This window comes from Molothrus aeneus, chromosome 4 (genome assembly GCF_037042795.1).
Source record: "Molothrus aeneus isolate 106 chromosome 4, BPBGC_Maene_1.0, whole genome shotgun sequence".
Classification (NCBI taxonomy): Eukaryota; Metazoa; Chordata; class Aves; order Passeriformes; family Icteridae; genus Molothrus; species Molothrus aeneus.
In genome coordinates this window covers 47,295,257-47,322,515 of record NC_089649.1, presented here as the reverse complement: position 1 = coordinate 47,322,515, position 27,259 = coordinate 47,295,257, and the positions used below count along the sequence as shown (strand labels likewise).

The 27,259-nt window shown below is 35.1% G+C and overlaps 1 protein-coding gene across 1 annotated transcript in view; it reads right to left on the bottom strand.

Annotated features, from left to right (window-relative positions):
- Nucleotides 1-200: 200 nt before the first annotated feature.
- Nucleotides 201-27,259, bottom strand: part of FRYL (FRY like transcription coactivator) — a 163,641-nt gene continuing 136,582 nt past the window's right edge. Inside the window, exons 53-63 of the mRNA XM_066548450.1 lie at nt 25,334-25,537; nt 24,313-24,483; nt 20,151-20,404; nt 17,830-18,037; nt 15,747-15,896; nt 13,348-13,446; nt 8,719-8,787; nt 5,428-5,445; nt 4,368-4,478; nt 2,834-3,030; nt 201-2,380 (exon numbers count right to left, since the gene is read on the bottom strand). Coding sequence (XP_066404547.1) covers nt 2,122-2,380; nt 2,834-3,030; nt 4,368-4,478; nt 5,428-5,445; nt 8,719-8,787; nt 13,348-13,446; nt 15,747-15,896; nt 17,830-18,037; nt 20,151-20,404; nt 24,313-24,483; nt 25,334-25,537 — 1,740 coding nt within the window. The 3' untranslated portion in view covers nt 201-2,121. The remainder of the gene's footprint in view (nt 2,381-2,833; nt 3,031-4,367; nt 4,479-5,427; nt 5,446-8,718; nt 8,788-13,347; nt 13,447-15,746; nt 15,897-17,829; nt 18,038-20,150; nt 20,405-24,312; nt 24,484-25,333; nt 25,538-27,259) is intronic.

Below are 27,259 nucleotides of genomic sequence, written 5' to 3'. Positions count from 1 at the left end.
AGCAATATCAAAAGACAGTCATCTAACATGATTCTGCTCAATAGTGCAGGTTCCACTAGCGATTATAAATGGAGGAAGATGTGTAACATAAGGAATTACATATATGAATTCAGGTTTGAGTTTCATGAGAAATCCAGTAACAGCTTCAGATGATGCCTAGAAAAATGCTGCTGCAATGACAGGACATAAAAGGGAAAGAATTATTTCAGGGCACCCAGGCCTCTGTTGTCAGTCTTTAATCTGTTTAGCTAAAGTATTTAAACTCTAGCTTGTAAAAATACACAAAATGAGAGATACAATGTCTTTTATTTTTACAAAAAAAGCTGGTAAAAGATGATGTAAATAAAAGTGTAATGCGCCCCTAAATAAAACTATCTCTCCCCTGTAAATACTTGTTAAATAATTAAGAACACCATCTACAGTACCACAAAACCATCAAAATAATTAAATTTTATCAGGGACAGGGAAAAAAAATACAGTGAATATGAATGTGCCTTGACCAGTTACAGAACTTGTTAGGATAACATAACTACTGTCAGCAGTCCAACAGTGTGCACAGTGCCTTCAATTAATGCATTTCAGCATAATTACATTTCTAGTGGGGCCTAATTCCCCCAAAAAGGCAGAGCTAAGAATTTCAATTCTACATTCTAAACTCTGGAATTAGAGCCCATTAAAAAAAATCACAGTGGGTAAGAGATGTATATAAAAATACTGGGTGTTCCTTTCAAATCACAGGAGTTGTGGGACTACATTCTTTTTTTCTGGGTTTTTTTTTTCTGTTTTTTTTTTTTTTTTTCGTACAAAATGCTATTGGTTTCAACAGAATCCAGTTAGTTTTATGCTACAGACTTGACACTGAACTATGAGTATATTGCCTGTTTGCATGTTTTGGTAGTTGGGTTTTTTTTGTCTTTTTTTTTTTTTTTTCCTGTAGTCCCAATTCCTTAGGCTTCAGTTGAGTCATGAAGATGCATATACATGCCTTCAAACTATTCAAACCCTGCAGGCTACTCAGACTGCAAGTACTGCATGTGACTACCAAGAGGGATTGCCCCCTTCGCCTCATAGCTTTATACACCTACTGTTTTAACAGTGCATTGCACAAATTTACATGAAAAATACTGGTTTTGCACTATACAGTTTCTAGAATATATACAGAATAAAATAAGTTAACTTCTAATGAGAATTGCTGATGGGCAGCATATATCTTTAATATACATTTTAAAGTCTCTGCAGGCAGCTACTTTTTGGTTAGTTGTTATCAGTATTTTAACATAAGCACTGGTCAGAGAACTGAGCAGCATTCCAATAAAGTTAACAGATATATTATTTCTTTTAGAAACACTGGGAAATCCCAGTTTAAAATATTATTAAATGTCCTAACATTTACACACTATGAGGATTAGATCTAATAAAATAAAATTTCTTCAAAAATAATCTTGCAGCTCTTTTAAGCATGCTCTGAGACCTTATTTAACAATCACCCATACCTTCAAAAAAACAACTGTCACATAGCCATACATTCTAACTCACACACGTTATTTCCTTATAACAGACAACAAAAGCAAATAAAACACTGAGCAGTCAATGGTTTTTGCAGTCTATATCATTCTACTCATGTTTTTGACTGCACATTCTTCATGACATTGCAAAGTGTCTCATTAGGTGTTAAGCTGATGGTTTTACTGCTGGAAAGCCAGGAAGCCTTGCAGGTCTTCAGCCAAAATAAACCAGCCTTGATTTTAGCCTCATCCCACCTGCGATATTGATCCAACCTCTAGAGGCTGTTTTTGCAAACATCCTTTATGGTTCTGTTACAACAGAAAATAATGCATATGTATGCGTTGTGTTTAAGCCCTTTTCCTTTCATGTAGTTTTTATACATAAATTTAATAAAAAAATACTACTGCCACACAGGCTGCTGTGTAGAAAGAGCAGTCAAGTAGGATGTTCACTTCAATTTTCAGGGTTTTTCTTGTGATGAAACAGTTTCTTGCTGTGATAAAAGTGTGTTGCTTGTCAGGATTGCTGGAGGTTTGTTGTTTTTTTTTTTGTGAAAGGTGCTCAATAATAGTCTGAAGTATTTTCATGATCAGTTCTTTTCTAAATGACAGCTGTTCAGAATCCAGTGGTCACAGGATTTATTCGTGTTTTGATCTTCCCTAGAAGCTGACAGGATTGCACCATGCGGAGAGACTCTCGGATTTCTAGATTAAGTTCCATCAGCTTTGAGCTGGCCTCAGACATGTCTTGGTTGGAGCCTACTACTGCAAAGCTGCCAGTCTGGCCAAGGGTCTGATGACGGAAATAGATGTGCAGCAATGTTTGAACTGGGTCATCTTCAGAACTGCCAAAGATGTCATGGGGCCAAATAGATCTGTAAACACACAGTTTGGATTTAAACATTTAAAAAAAAAAAGTTTAAATGTTCTTTTAAAAGATATTTGAACAGAAGACAGGAAAATGCAAGGGAAAATAACATGCAATTTAGATTTAAAAATCAAAAGTTTAAATACTTTTAAGCAGATATTTGAACAAAAGACAGAAAAATGCTAGAGGAAAGTTTCTTCCACAGAGCCCTGGTAAATAACAGTATAATTTCTCAGATATAAATTCTAAATAAGTACTACTAAAATTGCTTTTCACTTTTCTTAAATTACTGAAAAGAAAACCCCAAAACTTGTAATGAAGCAACAGCACTTGTCCTTTTCAACAAGGACATCTGACAAGAACTGAAACTAAAAAAAAAGGAATAGTACTTATCCCTGTTTTTAATTTAAAAATGTCTATTAAGAAACTCAAGATCTGAAAGCAATCCTTAAAAACTTACCTGAAAGCCTTGACCTGTGCCACAGCTGACACAAAATCCTTGTTTCTCAGGGTTTCAATGAGGGAGTGAATAGCTGTTTCTGTGCTAGCTTGGGCAGCCTCTGCAATTTCAATTTCTTCAATACCACTGTCAGACACCGCCTCGGCCTCTTTCAGGCAGCTCTCCAAATGAGCAAGTTCTTCAGACATGTTTATTACCTTAAACAAGTATAATTTATCTCTTTTAGTTTAAATGTATTTCAAACCAAAATAATTTTCAGAAAATCAGGTTTTTATTTTTGTCCTCTGTGCAATAAAGAGAATTAGAAAAATATTTTCTGCAGATGCTTAAGTATACAGTTAATGGCCCAAGTCAATTATTTGGGCTTTCCCTGATGAAATTTCCCTCTTAGTTCTTTTAAAATTTATTTTTAAAAATTAATTTCTTCTTATATTACTTAATAAGAAACTTAGAAGAATAAAACATTTCAGAAAGGTATTAATTACCTTTCAGAAAGGTATGAGAGCAATGGTGCCATTACAAGGACATCTTAAATTATGAAGGAAAAAATCTGGAAGATGGTAACCCAGCACAGTAACAGTAGTGCAGCCAGTGTATATAATAATGTGTTTGGCTTTAGCTGCAATGCATGAGTAAAACACAAGGCCATTTCTCAGAACATGCTTCTGCATCTGACTAACTTAGGCAAGAAGTGGGACTGATGTGAAGCCAACCTTCCACAGTGTTCTTCAAACCCAAACTTATTTACAGCCTCTAGAAAAATCTGGAAATACAAGTGAGGAACATGCACAGTTTTTTTTTTCTGAAGCTACTCATAAACCAAACACTTTCAGTCAGGATTGTCATGTTCCTCCCTAGTATATCAAGCAAGACCAAGCCTACTTTTTTTTTTCCTGCTACCCCTGTTTATTGCATTCCAGACCCAGGGGAGAACTTATAGAAGGCATTATTAATAGCATAATGCACACAACTCAATTAACATCACATATGTACCACATGTGCACAGCTGAAAAACACTTCTTCTGAAGTTACTACAACTAAAAATCAGGCAGGTGCTTATGTACTACTAACTGTGCTTAGGATGGGGACTAAGGTTGCAGAGTAATTGAATGGTGGCTGAAATGACAGAGTTAAATGAATCAGTTGGTAGAAAGTGGTGGTGTTTGCTATAGGAAACACCAGGGCTATGGAAAACTCTTCTGAGTGGACTTGATGTGCCTTGATTGTAGCTTGATTAGGATACACCAGGAGTGTTACTGAAATCCTTAAAATCCTCATCACTGGACTCCCTACGTTCCTGTCTTTTTTTAAAGAGCTTTCAAGCTGTACAAAAATCAACACAGATAATTGAACATCTCAGAAAATTATTGTAAGCTCTACTTAAATATTTTATTAATTGGCTATAAAACAGCTGGAACACTCTTCCAGTTTCTAAAAGGATGTCCCACTGATGAAAATGTTATCAAAATGTGTTTTAAATTGTCTGCTTTTAAAATGTCAACAATTACTAGCTGAATGGCATGGTTTTCATTACCTCTGCTTCTTTTTTGATTGTTTTTACTTGACTGATGAGTTTGCAATAGGCTTGGAACAGAAGCAGCAACTGGAAATGCAACTTGTATAGCCTCCGACACAACTCCAGCTCCTACAAATGTAAACAACACTGTTACATTCAGGAAGTGCAAACCTCCTGCTATCCAGTGCAAGAGACAATAAATCACAACTTCTTCAGTAGAGTGTGCAAAATTAGAAGTAGTTAATTTGGCTACTAAAGAAAATGCCAAAATATTTAGAAGCTAACATACAGTAAGCTAATGAAAAGCAGGTGAAAGCTTCATTCAGTTCTAGATTAACAAGTAGCCTCTCACAAAAATTTGAAGTTCACTTTATAATAAGTTAGATTTCCAAGAAAGGGGGTGGAGTGGGATGTGAAGTGATTCAAAAGGCATTTTGAAATGTCTGGAACATTTCAAGATTTCATGACTTAAAACCAAGAGTTTCAATTGTTGATATTTTACTGTTTTAAATTCAAGATCTAATATCCAAAAGAAGCAGTTGTGGTCCATAAGTATAGGATCTTTCATAACCATTAATATTTATATTGTAACCACAGTATATAACCTGGCCCTTAGCTTACACTGCCTGACAGAGTAGGAAGAGAATAATTCCATTCCTGGAGGCAAGAATAATGTTTTCTTTATAAAAGGTAGCTCTTATTCTGCTTTAGAAAATAACACATGATATATTCTTAAGGAAATGAAATCGCAGTTTTAATTTATGCACTGTCTTGCTTCCACTTTTATGCCTCTAAAACACTCGTCAGAAATGCAGACAGTGTTAATACTGCTTCACATACAGACATAAAAGCTAGTGCTAATGGAATAATCTTTATAACCATTCTACTAACTACAGGATCCTATTATCTACAAAGGACCAACAGTCTAATGGGTTAGATGATGCAAAACTGAAGCACACAGCATTTCTGTAATAGTCTAGGACAAGACATCATTATTTCACAAATGGACAAGACATATGGAGACCAGTTTGGTGACTGGCATGGTTAAGTATTTGATAAATCAAGAACTGTCACTTACTGCTAGAATTTCCATTTGCTAAGCAAGAAGATGAGCAGGTCACAAAAATACAAAGAAAGAAAAAAGAGCAAGAATTAGTGTAGGAAATAATTTTAATTAGGGTAAAAGATGTCCCAGGTAAAATGGAGGAAGAAATACAAGTAACATGCTCCAAACATATCCTGAATGTAAAAAATTACCAGGCTGAATTTGATCTAAAATTACTTGCTGCTGCTATAACTAAAAATAAAAAGTACTGGCTTTGTTATCCTGCAGAATGAATAACACTCTTACAACCCTGTATACATGGTGTAGTCTGAAAGATGCACAAATTTAAGGTAATCAAAATCAAGGACACTTAGACCTGAACATCTGTACTAAGCTTCTTGTTCTGTATCACAATAGTTTAAGCAAAAAGAATGCATTTTAAAATTGGAGATGCAAGGTTAATTTGGATTCTGAATCAGTTTAGAAATTCTTGGGTTTGCTAAACTCAATTCTAAACCCCTCTGAGAGATTTCTGTACTGTAATTGCACTTGGTTTTTACAAGCCATTTCAGAAAAAAAATTTGGGGAGGAGGGATAGGGAGAGAAGAGGTCAGAAAATGCATGTGTCAGATTAGGGATGTGAACTTCCCCACTCCTGTGCTTTGTAATGCACTGAGCGTACTGATGGCACTTAGGCATGTACAGTGGTCATGGCAAACCGAATCACAGAATCACAGAATATCCTGAGCTGAAGAGACCCACAAGGATCACTGAAGTCCAGCTCCTGACCCTGCACAGGACAACCCCATTGGAATCATGGGGTTGTCATCATCATCATCATCATCAACCCTACACACCACATGCCTGAGAGCCAAAAAAAGGAAAGTCAGTGGATATCTGGCTCCCAAGAGACAGAAGCAGCTGAGCTTTACTAAGCACACAGTTGTACACAGTGGTATGGTAAGTTATAAACTATGTGCTTCTCAGGTTATAAACACTGCATGGTTTTGTTACACTCCATGTTTTTGTTCTGCACTCTGTGCTATTATATACTCAGCACAATTACCATATTTCTGATGCACAGAACACTGAAGACATAAAATCTTGAACTGCAGAAGTTAACATGACTTTGATTAATCACTTTAATGAAGCACAGAGAATCAGACTTTGAGAAATGGCAGGATTGACTATTTAATAATTTTAGTCATTAAGTTCCAGTGTTCTTAAAGCCAAGTCTCATTAATACTGTAAGCCATAATTAATCCCTTTTCCCCAAAACACAGCTTGAAAGCTACCTTTTAAAAATTCAGGAGAGGTTTTCCTTTAAAAATGGCTTTGTACTGCTTCAGTGTCTTTCACATGCATGCTTACTTGAGAAATAATCTGATTTTTCTACCTGCCTGTCCTGTAGGAACAGTCAAGCCAGAGTCCAGATGCATTCTTTCAGGCTTAGATGTACTAATAGCAAGAACTGAATAATTAGATTTACTTGCAAGTCTGCTGGCAATGCACAAGCTGGAACAGAATTACTCTCACTATTCCTTAGCTGTATGGACCACAGTGCCAAAAATTAGTAAGAAAATCTTATTTGTGTTAGTGAATGAAAAATATCTGTTTTTCTGAGCAAGACAACACTTACACATTTTTAGCATTAACTGGTTGACTGCTCCGACTTAGCAGCCCCACACTCCATTTACAAGGACTTTTGAAGAATTACCAGCATGCCGCCCTTGCAGGGTGGATTAAAAATCAAAATCAAACACGTCCCCACAAATAATAATCAGTGTGATTCAGAGGCCATCTTCAAACCCTACAGAAATGGGGAAGAATAGGCCAAACTGCCTTGCCAAGGAATCATGAATTTTCTCTGTACAAGCTATCTGAAAGCCTGCATGTTATTTGTCTTCCATTTCTTGGTTTCTCCAACTACACAGTAGGAACAGTAACATTTACCTTCACAGTCAGAATGGTTCTGTTCTAACAACTAAATGTTAGAACAATTTCTTGGTGTATGTAAACAAAATTACACGTATGGACTGAAATACATAAATTTTTAAATTAATATATATACAGCATTTACTGTATTGTAATAGTAAATGTTATCTATTTCTAAAAATATACCAGTCAGTATGCAAAGATGTATATTTAGTGTAAAATATACTAAAGCATGTGTTCATAGACAAGATAAAAAGTCCTTGCAAATAGTAGCAAATTATTTTGCCAGTTTTGTATTACCTAAGCTTATTCACTTGATTTTTTTTTAATGTGCAACTTCAATGCAGTATAAAAATTAACATATAGTATCACATTTTACTACTGTAAAAATGCAGGTACATTTTGTGATTGCATTAAAAAGCCCCAAACACATATGTGTATATATATGAAGAACAACAAAAGAAAACTCTATAAAAGAAGAAATAGTCCAAAGATACAGTAAACATTTCTGTTGGTGAAGATTACATCTTCAGCAGCAGAAACCTGACCAAGTGCATCAATGAATGGTTCAATTGAATAAAAGAAATAAAATTCCTCCTTTTTCAGCCTGGATTTGAGATTTTTGTCAAACTGTGATTGTGAAAAGGTTAAGTTCATCTGCTACCTGCAGTTTTTTCTTACATCTTTCACTGTCCTTACCACAGTACTTCAGATGGCAGACCTCTTGTACCTACTAATGTTGGGTTTTGGATTTGCTTTTTTTACTGGATCAATATTATGTAGCTATTCTATTTAAAAAAAACCAAAACCTCAGTCCTAGTCCATTTTGGGAAAAGCTATCACTTATTATAGCAATTAGTAATATTAAACATGGATGAGTGCCATGCAAATATATACAAAATATTCAACTAATATTAATGGTTACTTAACCTATTGTTAGATGATATTTTGACAGAAGTGTTTAATGAGCTTTTTGCTATACTGCTACTTTACTCCCTGTTACTTCTCACTCAAATACTGGCTCTAGAAAGGTCTTACGTAGTTCTAAGTTTTTGAGTAGACAATATATCTGAGCATAGCCAGAATTTTAATCTTTTTTCCTTCTAGAAACAGCAGGAGAAAAGCAGACTTGCGGGTACACAGATGGTATCTAGTCTGCTTATCTACTCAGCGTTATTAAATCTAGAACCCAAAACGGATTGCCAGCTTTTATTAAAAAGACCCATTTTTATTGCCACTTCATGAGACTCTGAGTTTCCAAAAGATAGGATGATAACTGAAATGAAAAGCTTTTTATACATTTTTAATATCTCTACAAATATTGAATTTTTTGTGCAACAAAGATGATTTTTAGTCTCATATCCTGAGACTCACAAATGACATACTTACCTGGGCATCTGTGTTAGTCCCATGAATACCATCATCAGTACCAAATGTCCTTTTGCAGTCTTCTAGCCACTGCAAAATAAATATAAACAAGATTAATCATCTTCTGACACAGCAAACTGAAGACTGTGCTAAAACTGTTTAAGACACTTTGTCTTGTACATTCTTGGATAACGTAAGAAATTGTGCTATGAAATTAACTGGTTACCAATGTTGTTTGCAGTGATGACATCCACTCTGATAGATCACTTTGTAACTTTTATTTCCTGTGGCCTTCATTACCCAAGATGGAGATAGTACACTTCAGCATAAATACTAACCCATCACTGAATTGATACCGTTACAGGAAAATGTATGAGAGGGTGGAAGCAGAAATATCCCTTTCTTTACTTTCTGCACAAGTTTTACACTAATGTGATTTATCAGCCTTAAAAATATAGAACCAATTCATATTAATTCTCATTCCCCTTAAGAGAATAATCCTGTTACATTTCTTGGGACTACTTAAGAAACAAAAGGAAATAGAGCTCTCCTGTGTAAGTGCAGGTTTACAGGATGGAATGAAAAAACCCAAATTGTCCAGTGGGAGTTTAGCATCACCTCCAGTTCATACAAGCCAAGGAGATAAAGTATTCTTGCATTACACAATGCAAACCTGCAGGTTCCACTCAGGGCTGCACTTAACTTCACTTCCTATATCAGACAATAAGTTTATTAATTTCACTGGGCAGTCTCTTTTTCTACCCTTAACCAGCCATGCAAATTTCTCAAAAAATAACCTCCATGTGTACTGGCATTCCCATGAATTTCTGTGTTACTATAAAGCATTTATAAAATAAAATGTGTTCTTTTTGGACAATACAACCTGATCACCCCATTGATAAATTTTTCTGTACAGTGCCAACAACTGCAACCATGGTTATTACTGAAATGGGAATGCATCTTGTTGAGATAAAGTGTATAATATAATCTGAAATGAAGAATAGCCTCTATACATCCAAGGAAGAATAATTTAGCATACTGCTTGTGTTTGGTATCTTGAGTCTCAGAGGGAATTTTGGTGACCTTTTTCTAACCTTTGTCTGATGCAAGAAAAAGAAAAATGTGATTTCCCATCCGCTCAATTTAATAAAGGTTACTTAGTGAATTAACTAGGCCAGTGTGCTCATCAAGAGGAGAAATGGAATTCTCTGAACATCACAGTGTCAGTTTCAATTAGTGACATGGATACCAACATCCACAGCAAATCTCATTTTTCTTTTTATCAGCCAGCCTCCATCAGGAACAATGGAATAGGTTTGCACTGCAACAAACAGCAGCAATTGGGAAGCTAGCATTTCTTTTCACACACCACCCTTTTAAGATCTTTTTTTAAATCTTAGAACCAGTCTGAATAAAGGGTGTGCCTAGAATGCTGTGTGTATAAACTTGCATTTTCCATTACATTTATCTGATTCAGTATCTTTGTCCCTAATACACACATGAAGTCTAAGCAGTTGTCTTGCAAGAAAATAGAACAATAGCTCCAAAAAGGTGACAAAATTAATTTGTTAAGAATTTTTACAGAATATATGTTCAGCATGAAAGATTTTTTTTCTTTAGGAACAGTGTGAAGAATAACCTTCTTTATGTGTTTGCTTTGTGTCAATTCATGTTTTCTCCATACATCTCCTACAAAGTGTGGATGAAAGCATAAGGCAGGGAAGTCTGGGGTTAGTCTTGGTCATAAGCACAGGTTGGTCTGCCAGATTACACCCTAAACAGACATGCTGAACAGCCTATACTATGGGTACCTTTCTGTCTTATCTTGCTGGATAGGGAAGTGTTTCAAGCAAATGCAGCCCAAGCCTTTTACTTTTTCAGTTTGATTCATGTGAATGCCAGCACTGAGAGTGACAAACATCGTCTTTTAGGATAAAGTTTAAACAACAGTTTTTCATTAAAGAAATTCACATACAGATTCTCCCAGTGGTTGATTCTAGAGGATACCAGATTAACATACAAAAATCTGTTAATTTTTATTTACTTTATTATACAGTAACCCAACCATTTACTGGTCATTTTTCTGTGTGTTTCTATGAAAAAACCAAGGGTCTGCATAAAGTTGATTAAGGATTTTGCCTTAATACTTTCAAATTTAATAGGATACATAGCACAGCTGTGTGTAACAACAGAAATTCAGATTTTACTTGAGGAAGTCTTGTTCAATCTTTCCCTATACTCTGTTTAAGAGGACAGAGTAAGAAGACAGTAAAACATATATCTAAGATGTAGCTTAGAAGATTCTTAGTTTACATTTAATATAAAATACACCTTAGAAAAAAAGGGCCAACAGCTAAAGGAATATTTCTAAAATGTTTTAGAAAAGTAAAGTATTTGAGTAGTCACTACTTCCAAATTAACATGCTCAACAACCACTTACATAATGCCCTAAATTGTCTAAATGATGTACTATCAAGAGTCAGAGATGACTGGTCAAAGCTGAAAGTTTCCTCCTTCTCAGTACTCCTTTTTATTTATAAATGATTAAATAAAAATAAAACCCTGACAAAATGCTCTCAGTTGTTTCAGAACAATTCCTTTAACCCTGTGAACCTTCTTCCTGCTCCAGTCACTCACAGATCTGTGGCATAAGACAGGCTGACCATAGAAACATGTCACTGGACTTCCTTTTTTTGACAGAAAAATTGGTTTTTTGACAGAAAAAACAATTCCTTCACTATGATATAATGACAGAGGCCATCAAATTGATGTATTTGTATTTGTTTACCTAGTAAAATAAAATACAAAGAAGTTCCTAATATCCAGCATGGGTTTATATCAATATGAAATGTGGCAGTGCAAAATTAAATAACAATACCTTTAGTGAATTAGTTGCCATCTGAAAGGGATGTAATTTTAATTTGTTATATTTTGACAAATCAACAAAACAATACCATTGGTTATTGCTGTGATAAACTAGGCTAAATGGAGAGTTGATGTAAAATTCCTTCATGTTTGGATAGTCATCATTCTAATCACACCCACACACATCAGTCCCTTTTTACCCTGTCACAAATCTTTCTGTCTGACCGTGGGGCAAATCAGTTACACCCTCTGTGCCTCAGGGCCTCCTCTAAAAGGAGGAATGAAATACATTATGCTCTCATAGCAGTGCTGATAGCATTCTGCACTGAAGACTGCCAGACAAGAAATATTACATTGAGTAAAATTATCTTAGTCATTAGATGAGCACTTGTTTCTGATTAAGCCTACATGGCAAAATGTAGCTCATTATATTCGATCAAATAAATTGTTATTACCACAGAGCAGGGCAAATAAATGCAGCAACTCCTTAACAGAAATGCTGGCCTGGATCCTGCCAAGAGTTTATCTTCATTAACAGTGCTGTGTGGCATACTTTAAGCATTGGTTTCAAGGAAACCACATTTCTTGTGAGATCCTTTCCACAAAAAAGTGCATGTCTGGTCTATTCAACAGATGAGCTGTCAGCAATCTTTGAAAGGCAAAGGCCATAATTTCCTAATAAATTCAGCATGATCAAGAGACACAGAGCCACTTGTGCTGCAAAATATCTGCCAAAGCTCTGCCAAAGCATCATGGCTTGAATTCTGGTTCTGTTTTGAATTACTCAAACTTGCCTATACTGCCATTGTCACAGCCTCAGAGGCTGCTGAGATCAGTAAAATTCAGCATGTTCAATCTTCCTAGGAATCATCATCTCTACAACAAAAACCCCATATATTCCCCCTTTCCCTCTATTTGCAAAACTCATTGTAGATCCATGTTTTCTTTTAGCTCTTGAAATACAAATCTTACCGGTGTCAGTTTTCTGAAGTTAGTATCTTACTTTCTGGAATTCACACATAGGTTCACAAAACCAAACATACAGACCCTTGCTACAGAAATTTTCTAAATTTCTTCTAAACTGCATTTCTTTGGAAAAAGGATATAACCACTAACATACACCTTGAAAACTAAACTGCATTATTCTAAGCAACACAGAAACATCATCCTCAATGAGATCCAGCTGTAAGATGAGCCCTAAATTTGTCTCTGTGTGACACAGCTGTAAAATCCTCATTACTTGTCAGTGGAAATTCAGTCACCAAAAAAGTATACAGAATTATTCAAGTCAGTATCTCTATTACAATAAATGCATTGCTTTCTTGATTCCTTTTAATATATTGATCTGATCCTTGAATATTATGGGTGTTAATGCACTTGGCATTCCAGAAAGATAGTTATCTGTAAATGTCTTAATCTGGAGGTGAATCTCTAGTCTAATAAAATAAGTAGAACATAAATGTAAAAAACCCATTATTTGTTGATATTCATGTTAGAAATACTTGAATATTTTTAAATTAGGAATGGGCTTTTCCCACTGTCAGTGGATTTGTGCCGTGTTATAATTAAAAATCAATTTCAGAAATACATGCAACAAAAATGAATTACACTTAATAAAAAACCCCTCAGGTTCCAATAATAGTAGTAAGAAAAGAAAACAGGATTTTATTTCAGAAGTGTTTTCCCACAGTTTACCTTTAGATGCCTTTGATGAGAGATAAGGACCTGCAACATTTTTTGATGAGTAGGTTCTAATACTGTTGTCTTGAGATATAAGAGACTCACCTGTTCTGCTGCCTCTCTTTTGACATTATAGGTATCCAAGTGTTCTTGGAGCTCTAGAACACTGAATTTCAATGTTTCTAGCAGGCCACAAGACAATAGCTGGAAGATAAAAGCAATCAAACTCTGTAGTCATGTAACATCTGACTATAACCCATACAGTCTAATATCTAAATTACATTATACAGAATCCCACGTTCACATTTGGAAAAACAAATTAGAATTAGCTGGCCATGTCATTTGTGACAAGCAAGTGAATTAACATACATGCAGCTCTACCATTTAAATCAGTGAACAATAGTTTTAATTCCAAAATAAGAAGAGTAGTATCTAGTTAACATGTGAAAGAGAGATTTCAAAGCAATTTTTAGGTCTTTCATAATGAAGAATATTTGATACACACATACAACTAAATAAAATAAATAAAACAGCCTGTAGAAGGAAGGAAAGGATTGCTGCTGGATTGCTCCTGTAGCAACCTAAGGAGCATCCACTGAGGGTTACTTGCTCTTCTCAATATACAAAATATACTACCAGAATAGCTTCTGCAGTCTGTAAGAAACAGGGCTTGGTCAAAGCAGGAACCATTGGATATTTGAAGACTTTTCTGCTATTAATAACTGCCTCTTTTAATATGGTATCAGAATCTTTTTCCCTCAGGGACTGCTACCTCAGCTTTCTTCCACACCATTTCTCCCTGTAGTTTTATTTTCACTTAGGTTTTCTTATTAGTCCTTCTTCTGACACTTCCTGTAATAGACATCTCTAACATGATGCTTCCTCCCTCACACTGGTCAGTCCTTGCACACAATAACAGCTCTGTACTTTATCAGTGAGAATTAATCTGACAAACAGGTTCATTGAATTTTCATTATTTGGAGAGGAAATATTTATTTATACAGTATTTGTCAATGTAACAACACTGAGGTGTGTATGTCCATGTACACATGTAAGTATTTGTGTGCTATATTAATTTATATCCTTTTTATATTTGTGTTTATATAGATTTGGTTTTTTATTTTAAAATACACATGGTGTTTTAGTTAGGCACTAGTGTAGCTTTTCTTAAGGCTTCTTATCTTAAAGAAATTTCCTTTTTTGTAAATTTCTAGTGCTTTTAAAGTGACATAAGTAAACCCAAAAAACATTACAGGTGGTTCCCTTGAAATGCACTATCTGTATCATGCTTTTTTCATTCTTATATTCTTAAGTGAGAGCTTAAGAAAGAGTTGCCCCTTAGTAGCAAGGGAAAAAAAGCAGGACAGTAGAAGTGTCTCACACAGGACATTAAGGCCAAAGATCCATCTGCCTCAGCCCTGCAGCTGACAATGTCTAATGGCAGTTGTTTAAAGAAGGGCAAACGTGGTGATCCACCTGCCCCAGAGTGCTTTCAAAGCCTCTGTCAACGTGTTGTTCTGCATATTTAAAGGATCTGTCCAGGGCTACTTCTTCCATGAATTTCTTTAGTGGCTTTTTGAAAACATGAACAGATACCATAAAAAGTGACAGCATTTCACAGTTTATGAATCACATGAAGGACCTTGGTTCTGTATGTTTTGTAAGTTACTGCTAGCTTAATTTGATCATCCTTAACATCAATTAAGACAAAAAGAAAATATTTTCTATCACTTATCCATGATAAGACATTGATTGACAGATTTATCTTCTAAAGGGCTAAAAATCCTAGCCTACATACTCATATCTTACGTGTACTTATTTCATCATCCTTGTGTTGTGATCTTTCTTTAATTTTTTCCAGCACTACTACCTTTGCTCTGAGAGCAAGGGACCAAAACTGCCCCCAAAATTCAGGATGTAGGTATACTGGGAATATGTACATTAACTCAGTGATGTTTCCTGTTTTGCTTTCTCCTTTCTTGATAATTCTAGCATAGGGGTTTTTCTGCCTGCTGCTAAACACTGAGCTGACTTCTTGGATTAGTATCTATTATAATCAGGATTTCAACTTGCATGACAACAAATAATTCCAAGTCTTCTCATTGTATATTTGTAGGAAGAATGTTCTTCCCATGCATCACTGAATATATACATAAAACAAGATAACAGAAAAAGGCAAAGTTGCTGCTAGATAAATAATCTTCCTTTTTCTTACTTGTGCAGAGAACATAGAATAAATATGAACAAGCAGGGAAGGTAAAGAGTAGTAAGGGAATCAAAGTGATATCTACTATCAGTAAGTTTCCTACTGTTCACTGTTACAGCTGGAACCTATTTTTTAAGAAAATGCATTTCTCACTGGTGGTTTCCAGTGTTTATGATACACAGTGGCCACTTAAGATTTTAATTCCCTTTTGATTTCAAAGAGTTTCTTTTTGCCACATATTAAAACATGAAAGGTTTAAGCAGACAGATATTCCAACATGCAGGTTTGAGATTCTTACCGTTTCTGCATCCACAAAGACTGTTGGACATTCTGAACATAACATCATCACTTCCAGAGAACTTTTAAACTTTGTTCCAATGCGCTGTAGACTTTCACCAAGAAAGCTAACTGAATCATTTGTAATAGATACAAACTTTCTTTGAATGGTCTAAAAGTCAAATCAGAAAAACATTTATCTTACATTGTGTTTTACTACTCTTCTGGCTTTTTAGGTAAGAATTTCAAAGCAAATTTCTATCCTGACAAGTTTCCATCACATTATGTTTTTTTCATTAAATGAAAAACTAATATGCAATTTTCTCTGAATAGTTATGTAAAATCAACTCTGGAAAATGCAATAAATCAATAAACCAGCCAGTATCTATAGAGACAAGTACTCCTTTCCTATCTAGACCTCTAGCCTTCGTATGGGTAGATAACTATTTGCCTTTACACAGTACAGATAGTTCAATTAATTTTCAAGTGTTTGTGTGCAGAAAATTACAGAGTTTTATGAGTCAGTATGCAACCTGCGTAGCATGATCTGTGTCCAAAACTGCCACCTGCAGGATTTCTACCTTCTTCAAAAATCCGTCCTGAGTTTATCATGTTTGATTATGCAGTGTCATCTTAGCCTAATGGAACACTGCAATTTGCTATGTACTATTTCATTAATCCTGGAAGTTACATGTAGAAAAAAACTATATAAAGATTATACAGACAGCTGCAAAGTTAAACACAGGAAGAAGGAGCCAAAAGGTAAAATGGAAAGGTCCAGTCAAACAAGGCCTCCCAAGTATCACTTGATCATGTTAACCCTCCTCTGTACCCAGTAACAACTCCTCAGGAACATTTTTTGCCCATGCTTGAACATTGGTTTGCTATTGTGCAGAGCAGCCAACTTTCCAGCTGTTAAGTTTCATCCTTCTTCCTCAGCTCCCTCGTTAATGAGCACGAGAGAATATGAGCTCTCATTTTACCACTTTCAGGAAATGAATGAATGTGTGGAAACCAACTGCAGCTAAGCTTTGTATAATACAGGCAAACCAAATCCCTGATGTCTAGACGAAGCAAGAGACAAAAATCTACAACCTGTAACAGAAATTTCATGGCACTGTGGCCATGAAATTAGTTTACCATAAAATGGAAAATGGGTATAGATGTGAAAACAAATTATTCCATGGGAAAGGCAGAGCATAAATTCTTCACATCTAAGTTACTGCCCATACATGGGATAAAATGTGCTAGTGTGCATCTTTCACTGAGGAATTTATTATGATATTCCAAACAGCAAGCAAAATTAATATCAGAGATACAAGAAAGGCTGGAGCCATAAAACCTTGTCCTGAATATTACCTTAGCTCATTTGGTTCATTGCCTGTATGTAAAATGAATTAATTATACTTATTCTACCCCATAGGAATTTGGAAAGAAGCATTACTTCTAAAATGTAAAATCTCATCCCCTACATACAGGGAGAAGGAAGCCAGAAAAATTAAGCCATGGGTATTTTGCGTTAGATAGCAGATCTATGAGGTAAATATAGTTAAAAAGAGGCATTTGAAACATCCACCTCCAGTGGATCTCCTGGTGTTTCAATTACTTCTCTGCAGAAAGAAACCTTTTTCTCTCAAGACAGATGCAAGATAAATTCATTAATGTTTGTCATGCTGTGATCCCATAATAATGACTCCCACAAAAAAACCAAACGAACAAACCAAAAAAAAAAAAAAAACAGGAGAAAGGCATTAATTCTGTAATCATCACAGAACCCAGGTAATGTTCAGAAAATAAAAGAAGGGACACAGCCTGGACTAAGAGCTTGCAAGAAACACTGAACTGATTTTTTTGAGCTTTTCTCAATTTTTGTTGATTTTCTGAGCAGGTTCACTCCTAAGCAACGAATACAGCAGATATCCTAGGGAAAAATAGGGTATGACAGTGTAACATTACTTCAGCAGTGTTTTTTTGCTTTTAATTTGCTTTCTAAAGCTTCTTGCTACCATAATCTTGTGGCTTTTGCAGTTTCAAGGGGAAGAACAGTTTTAGAAGTAGGGGGAAAGGATTTCAGATGAGCAATCATACACGGAGAATTCACTGACCTGAAACAATCTTGAGAAGACATGAAATGTATAGACAGCACAAGATCCATCTGTGTCTGACAGCATCTGATTGACGTGGCAGCGCCAGGCTTGCTCTTCATCATCGTACGCCACTGGCTGGAAAGCTGCCAATATGGCAGAAAGAAAGGGGGAAGGAGGAGGGGAAGTCTGCACTTCTGGGAAACCATCCTGTTCTTCTTCATCTTGGCTACAAACAATAAATAACAGAAATTACCTCCTCAGCAAACGTTTTAGGAAGAAAACACCTTCATTTTGGCAAGAAAAAAAAAATTGGATTCAGAATAGCATTTTGTAAAATAAATAACAGATCAACTAAGGTAACTACGAGACAAGAAAAGAGTAAACAATCAAAAACTTTTGCTACTGCAATATATTAAAAATTGCTTATACTCTCCAAAATTTACTACCACATGTCAGTTCTACACAGAACTAGAGACAAAGAGCTATCTGGAGGTTATATATAGGTATATACAGCACTATATATATGGACACCACTTAGAAAGAGGCATCTTTTTCTTGCCCACAATAACTGAAGTAACATCCCATTCTTCAGATTTTTATTGATCTGAACAGATGGTCCACCAATATCTGCAACAACTTTTAGCCTTCCTTAAGGGAAGCACAAGAGCTCATTTAGCAATGTAATAGTGCTTTATAACTGTCTTAAGTAACAGAAGCAAATGGAGATAGATCGAAACACTCATTTTTATGGGCAATCAGTTTAACAGGCCTTTGTTCACAGAACAGTTCTGCTGTCATACTTTCCATTAGGCACCAAACATCCAATAAAAATATCAAACTATAAATTAATCAATGCTACTACTTCCAATCATTAAAATAATGATTAAGCTAAAACATTCTGTATTACAAGGGATGATACATTTTGACATTTCTTCTTGTATAACTGTACGTAGGCAGCACAAATTTGTGTAGGAGGATTCCAAATATACAGATAGTTTATTAAAATAATCTTTTAAATTACACACAGTTTTTCTCTATGACAACTGCCTCGTCCACAACAGCACTAAGTACATCTTAAACAAGACTTAAACATGTCTTAAACAAGAAGTATGGGTGCTGGTTTTAAATACCTTCATTTTAGTAGCACAAAGCTCAAAAGCTAAGACAAATCCCTTATGATTATCATCTGTAAGTGAAGCTTCAAAAAATATTTTCAGATATTTCCTAACTAGTGTACCAATGCTATCACCTCTGTCACTCTTTAGACTAGAGCTATGGGGTTTTTCATTGGCTTGCTTAGTGTAAATAAAATAAAACCTCGAGGGATTGTTCAGTTGCAAATGAGGAACTAAACTGCTCTTAACTGGTACCAGCCTTGAATTCTCACAAGGCATATGCAGTAGGTCAAGTATGGGATCACAAGAAACAAGTTTCTGTCTCTCCTAGTAAAACCTTCTCAACCAACTTCTTTTGTGTCTCCTATTGTCCTCTTTTCTGAAAAAAGCCTCCTTAAGAGATCTCTCTGGAAGAAGATGTCAAGTCTATGTTCCTATATATACCAAGTTTCTCTATTATTCAATCTAAACTTCTGAACAAATTTTAAATATGAACAAGCCTATGATCAATTTGGATTTTGTTTGTTTTGGTTTGTGGGTTTTATTTGTTTGTTTGGGATTTCTTGTTCCTTTTCCTTCCTTCTTAGACCATTACTTCCAGGGGACTTAAGAGTTTCACTTTAAATGTGATTCAACCAGCTAGGACTAACTTTAACTTTTCCTCTCAATAGTTATTTTTCCTCTCCTTATTAAACAAAAAAAAAAAAGGTTATTTTACTTTAAAATATCTTAGAAATATACAGGAGATTTATGAACCTTAATAATGAAAATAACCCTTGAGCAAATTCAAAGACAAACTGATCTGACTGCTACAGAAGCTTTGATTAAAAAAAACCAACTTTTTCTCCTGTTTTTTTCATGTCTTTGGGTACTGCTGTAAGTCAGAGCAGTTGAAGAGCTTTTCTCTGTTATACTGTTTACAGCTAATTTTTCACATTTCTGTCGTACTGATGGTGAAGAAAAGTGCTACTTTCTTTTATTCGAGAATTCTCATATTTTCCTGCACAACTGTTTTCCTTGTACCAGAAACAACTGCTGAAAAAAATATTGAGTTTAGGTGCTATAACAGGCAATACTGATCAACCATTATTTCAGATATGCAAACCATCGTTTTATATTTTTGTATTATGGGATTAATGGAAATCTCCATACCATAGAAAAGCCTGTTTGATAATGCACTGATAACATGTAATTTGTGTTACTTATAACCAGTATTAATCTTACCTAGACAAACCAGAGAAGTCAGCTTCTTCTTCTTCACATCTCTCATCTAGCTCTTTCAAAGCAAGAGTGACATCCTCTTCACAGACAGATTCAGAATAGCTTTCAGGAGCTGTTGCCTCTACCAGTTCTGGGGTCTCTTCCAGCTCCAGAGACTCGTGACAGACCAGACATTCTTGCTGCTCATGCAGTAGGTACGAGCCAGTGTCTTCACTAGCAGTGCTAATCTGTTCATCCCTCACTGCTGAACTGCCTTCCTGTGAATCACACATCCTTTCATTAGTGTTACTGTCAAGGCCTATGTATTCTTAGCAGTTTTTATTATGGTAATCTAACAGTTATAAAAGATTATTTACAAATATTTACTTTAACTATTCAGGTCTTTGGCTTGTACACACAGTTTTACTGGGGGAAAGACAGGCAGCCTATTTGTAATGTTTATAACTTCTGGTAAACAATATCCTAGAATGTGACTTATGTAGAGCAAATACAATTTCTCAAATACATTTAATTAAATCTGTTAGAGAATACTGATAGAAAAATATGCAAACAGCCTCAAACTTAGTGAGATCAAACAAACCCAAGACTTTCATGTTTTACTTTTCTAGGTAAGCATCAAATGATTGCCTCATGCTTGCCTTTGGAGTCTAGAGCAAGTACCAGAACACTTTTTCTCCTTTCCACCCTCCATTTTAATAAATTTCTAAAGCATAACTACTTAACAACAGTGTAATAGATAAACAGGGGAAAAGGGACATTCCACTGTTTCTATTATTTTGCCATTACTACTAATATGGGCATCTTTCAAGGGTTTTACCCTGAATCTCTAAATGCAGGCTTTCATTAACAGGCAATTACAGAGAGAGGATAATTAAACTCATGTAGGTAATATTGAAACAACCCTTTCTCCCTTCCTCCATTAGCATTATTATATTCATTAACATCACTATATTGAACAGACGAATTAAGATTCAGTTAATTTATGATGAATTAATTTGAAACCTTTATATTGGATTTCTCTGTGGAATAAAAATAACACTTGCTATTTCCTAAAGACACAAATTACCACATATTTTCATTCTTTGTATGCTGGTCTTTCTCTACTGGCATATCCAAAACTGGTCAAGGAACCTTTGGACAGCCTCTAAGCATAAACATCATTTCATGGTTTTCAGCAGTTGAAACAGATCCTCTGATACATTAAATAACTGTATACATATTAGAAAGGAAAATTCAGCTTTAAACATAATTTTCTTTCACAGTGATCCTTACCAAATCTCACTTTGACTATGGTACTCCTCAATGTGACACTGCTGACATTTGACACAGCTAGTGACTTCATTTATGCCTCTTTTGTTAAAGTAAAATCTGGAATTTTTTTTCACAGAAGAGTCATTTTGTCCTACCGAGCAGCTGAGGCACATGGGAATGCAGGACACTTTTACAAAACCTCAACAAAATACTTTGGGTTGAACCAATGGTCCATTTCTGTTACAGGTGCTAACATAGGATACAGAATTGCACTGATCATGACTGGTAAATATACACATGAGAGATGCACTTTTTGAAAATACACTTATTAATAATAAATTTACTGCCAAGTTTAAATCTTCATAGTGCCATGACTCCTGATTTCATTTTCTGTGTGTCATTGGACATGACTCCCAGTATGAATATTCCTAAAGTATCTTAAAAAGCTGATTTATATAGTTATATGGTTACCAATGCCACAGAACCTTGGGAAAATTACTTCTACTAAACTACTCCCTCACAAATCTACAGTGCAAGTGAGTAAAATAGAGAATCATCTTAGTCAGAAACTTTCTTATGCATTAGCCTGTAAAACATATTTTTGAACAAAATTATTCTTCTCAGATGGACAGTAAATTCTTAACTGGAATGTGAAACCTCGTTTTTGCTTTTTCTGGGAATCAGCCAAATACATTTAAGTAAACAATTAATTTAAATACAGCGTCCCTATGAGACAAACGGGGAACTCAATTCATCTAACCAGCACACTCCTGTTTATGAATAATGGCTTCAATTTTTCCCATATTGTCTTAGATAACTTTGATATATACTTATTTATATTAAAAAATTTTGATAACTGACAGTTGGCATACAATGAAATGCTTGTGCTGAGAGAGCTTCATAATAAAGTACAGGAGCACAGGAAAAAACAACTGCCCTATGCTACAAGTTGTACAGTATAAGTATTCAGAATAAAATCCCTTTTACTGGCTTCATAAATATTTCAAGATGAGTCAATCATGTGCATATTTTCAAGCTCATTCTGGTAAGAGGCATAAGGCCAGCTCACTTTTTGGGCAACAAAATCCAACCAGATATCTAAGTCTTGTAGTGCAATAACTGTGAGTGTTTGAATTTTGCTTGAAGAAACCTGTATAGTTGTCCAAATCTCATATTCTAACAAGCACAAAATAAACCTGGAATACATCATATCTAGTGAATGCATTTGTATGCACCTGCAGTAATTTTTTTTATACACAGCAATTCGTTCTGAATGCTGCCTAGTCACAGAATTATTTTACAGCCCAGTTTAAATGTTTTCCGTATTTTAAAATTACAATGGTGCTTTTTTGTGTGAATATTTTCACCTGAATTATAGCACTGTAGTGATTTTATAAAGGGAGCTGCAGAAGAACAATGAATTCTAAGGGCAGTCTCAGAAATAACTATGAAAATGTAAAAATTAGTTACAGCTGAGGATGTACCCCACATCAGCAAGGGAGAAGACAAAAGTTTTTTATGGTGAATTTAATTCTATAAAATTCCAGCTTATATATTGCTTCTTGCTTCTGAAATCTTAACATAAAGTATCTATTCTGTGTGCAAAAAGTTCACCCAGATGAGGTGTTCTTCCTCAAACAAAATTCTTTTGTATCACAAATGGATGTTGTAGATGAGCACAAGAAGTGACAACAGTTTGTTTGACCATCTAAGCTCAGGTGCTCTGCAACAGCTGAGACAATTTATCAACAGCAGTGTACTGAAACACTTTTTTTTAAAAAGCACATAGATAATCATAATGGGAAAATAGGAAAAAATGTGGGGGAAAGCATTTTATGAGCATCACAATATTACACCTATAAAAGGTGAGGATTGTATTACAGGAAATCAGCCATGCTCCCTTTATTAGACTCTTTTGTTACAGTTTTCTTCATTAAGTATTAGCTACATCTGTGGTCTGCCTCTTAGTAAGAGCAATTTTTCTGGTAGCAAACAGTTAAACTAGAGCCTTTAGAAACTTGAACTAGTCAGTAAATTGTTTGAACCAGGTTGGCTGAAGACTCATTCTTAAGTGCCAACAGTGCACTCACTGGTTAGTCAAATAAACATAGGAATGGGTTAATTTTCTGGAATACTCAATAAAACTTCATGCATAGTAAAAGATAGGATTGGCTAACGCTATGCAAATAAAAATAAGATTGCTAGGATCATAAATAATTTTAAATGAAGAGATAAGAAGTCCACCTAAACCAAGCCACTTAGAGAAAAATTGTAGCAGATGACAGTTTGTTTTAAATTAGGGATGTCTTTTTAAATTTTAAATTATTCAAACATTTGAAAACACAATAAACTGAAGTACTCACAGATTTGCAGACGGCCATTAGCTTGAAATCTGTCTCAGTCCACATGGGCCTTTCCAAAAAAGTATACCACTAGCATCTGTAGTCCTTACTAAAGGATTATTTAATGGAACCAACTGCTAACACAGCTGGCCTGAGGTTTTATTCCCATATAGCACCAATCACAACCCAAAGAAAGCAAAAAAAAAAAAAAAAGGGGGGGGGACAGGGGAAGAAAAATAAAAATATTGGAAAGAAAATGTTGCTCAAGAAGAATTTCAACCATATCAAGTAAAAGCATTTTGAATATTAGCCTGTTTCATTCTGCACCATGAAATGATCGTGATCAGCCCTTCAAGAATATTTTTAACCTGTGGTGAGTTCCCTCAGTCCATCCAAGAAATCTCCATGCTGAGGAAACAATTTGTAAGAACATGCCAACAGGTTAGAAATATTAAAAGCAAATCAACTAATCAGTGTAACAGATGAAAATTCAGTTGAAAAGAAAGTCAAAGTTGCTACTAAAACTAGAAGGAGCTCAAATCAGCCATGCACCAGCCCACATTTCTCCCCACCTCAGGCAGCTGGTTGCTAGAGTTATCTAGAGAAGAAGCCTCCAAACTTGGGGTCTCAGTTCTGATTTGAAGCACCTCTTCTGTTCCCACACTGCTAGTGGAATCTTGAGACTGAAGTGATAAACCAGCATGATCTGACACTGTTTCATCTATGGCAGAATCACTGATTAACTAAGACAGAAAAGAAAGAAACAAAATTCTTCAAAGGAAACACAAATTTCAGGTAAAGAATACATTAGTTCTGAAATAGGTTGTTTCAGTATTGTTAGCTATTTGAATTTATTCACATATGATGGATTTCACAGCTTTACACTAGAACTATTACAAAGCATCACATGCATTTCTGCAACATTTCACTTTGAAAAGAAGTTTTTCCTTTAAGGAAAATTATTTTCTTTCTTGTTTTAGAAGTTCTTTTTGCTAGACTGAAACTCTTGAAAAGCAGAGCATTTTGTTGGGAGCAACATTAATACAAACTTTGCCTAAAGTCCGAAAAGCAACATACACATCAAGCTGCTCCCCCCATCAAGTCAACTTTTTCTTAATTTCATTTATGTAATGCAGAGAGACTTTTGAGTGGCCAGCATTCTTGATTTTCCTAAGTTATATGTACACAGGTTTCAAAATCCATAATTAATTTAGCAATTTCTGTGCTTAGACTTCCATATGACCACTTAATGCTCTTAATCTTTTTTAGCATTTGGAGTGGTTTTTTGATCTAGAAATCCACAAAGATACACACTTTATATATAATAGATGCAATTTTGTGCTTATATTTTAAAAAAATGTAAGTGTAAAGACACTAAACAATTAAGAGCGTTCTAAAATTATAAATTATGTACCATCAATGTCATAAAGTAACTTTTTTCCTTTATTGATGCTGTTGTGAAAAAGAAGCTTAGGCACATTAACTTAGTTCCTTACTATGTCACTTAGGCTGAAAGTGTGAGCCACACTTATCTATTAAATGTGCTAGGGAAAGCTTAAGTTCTCAGATTTCTTCCACAGAAAAATAACCTACCATCTGTGAACGAGACAGTATCTGACTTGCAGTCAGTGCTGCTTCTTCTTCTGAAGACTCATCAGTATCCTCCTGGTTGGTCAAGTTCAAGCTGGGTGTGCTACCAGAGTACTGGCACTCCTGAAGGGACGGTGTGTCTCCTTTGTCAATGCTGTCAAGAGAGCGCCTGCGAACGCCCCAGTTGAAGTTGTCCATGCTTTCACCCTGGAATAGAAAAGTGAGCACACATCTGGTATGTACGAGTTTCAACATAATTAAGTTAATACACAAATGAGACAGAGAAAATATGAGTACTGAATGCATCATGAACAGAGTTTCAATCAGCCCTTTAGTTTTATTAAAATTTTAAGTACCTTGGTAAATGCTTGTAAATAAAATATATGGCAAAGGAAGTCGAAATATTTTGAATATCTTCTTGGAAAGCAACTCAATGTGTAATCTAGAACTACATCAGTATTGATTTTATAATCTGACTAGAAAGTACAAACACATCACAGACAACAACAGATGAACAAGCCAGGGCACCAGGCTGCAACTTACCTGCAGCTCCTGGTTAGCAAAAAGGAAAACACATATAATTAGAAAGAACGAGGACAAACATTTAAAGATACTCTAGAGCCAGGGAAAACGTTTTATTACATAGGATTTGCCAACAGTAAAAGACTGATTCAAGCTCTGGAAAAAAGCTTAATCAAAAAGCTAGTATTTAAAATAATGTCTCTTTCTAATGAGATTAAAAAAAAACCAACAAACTGACGACAAAACACTAAAATCAGCATGCTTATGATACATTTTCTCTAGCATAACATGTAAAGCAACTGTTCCAACAAACATTGATGAAGTTCTTTAACTAACACACATGAATCTATACTGACCACATCCAACTGACAAAACACTATCAACAATAATTATATACAGGGTGTAGAAAAGATGATGTTGTCCCTAACTGTTTTACCAGCTACTTAGCGTCAGTTTTATGAAGTGCATCCTGAATACCAATACCCTGGATCTATGCTTGTGCATTTTCAAGCTGAGATATTTGGGTTTCAAATATCCATCATACTAAGTGGCATCCATATCTTAAAAACACTGTTATTTTAATTCACAAGTACAATAATGATATTTGATTTTTTCAAGCACTTAATCAACCTTTAACAATTCAGCTAAGCGATATGGAAAACCTGGTGAAGTTCACTTCACCTGTCTACAGTTACTGTAACACCACATCTAGCCCCAAACACGGCTCCAAAACTGCCTTAACAGTATCTTTTGTGGTGACTTAAGAAATCATCATGACTCATTAAACATGCAAACTAAACATTTTGCAATTCCTTTCTCTCTTGGTGATTTCTTTTCCTCAAAAGAGGATGAAAAGTTATTGCAAAGCAAAATATTTCAAGTACAACAAAGTACTACTACTGTGGGCTGAAGCATTTAAGTTTAATCTGGATATTACTCAGATGTTAATGTAAAAGCCCCAGTTCATACTGCTGGCATTTAATTATTAGCAATAGAGAACATGCTATATTTTTGGTGAAAAAATAAGCCACAGCTCTTATACCAAGTGCACGATTTATATAACACCCTAAATCTGTACTATCTTATTAGTGGTCTTTTTTTTTTTCATCTAGTACAGCACGACATGCTGCATTCAGGCAAGTAATGAAGAAGAAACTGTCTTTTCTTAATTATGACCTGCCATTAAAATAGCACAGAAAGTGAAGTTAAAGGTTAACTTCATTTGGTGAAGTATTCAACTTCTGCTATCCTATCTGTCAAGTCCTGTCTAGTGTTAAAATAATGTTTTAATACTACTGAGACTCAATTCTGAACTTGTATTCAATAAAGGAAATGGTGTCTGAATAGTGTGTGGTACATCTATGCAATAGACCATAATGAGCCTGTACTTTTCCTAGAAGGTGCAAA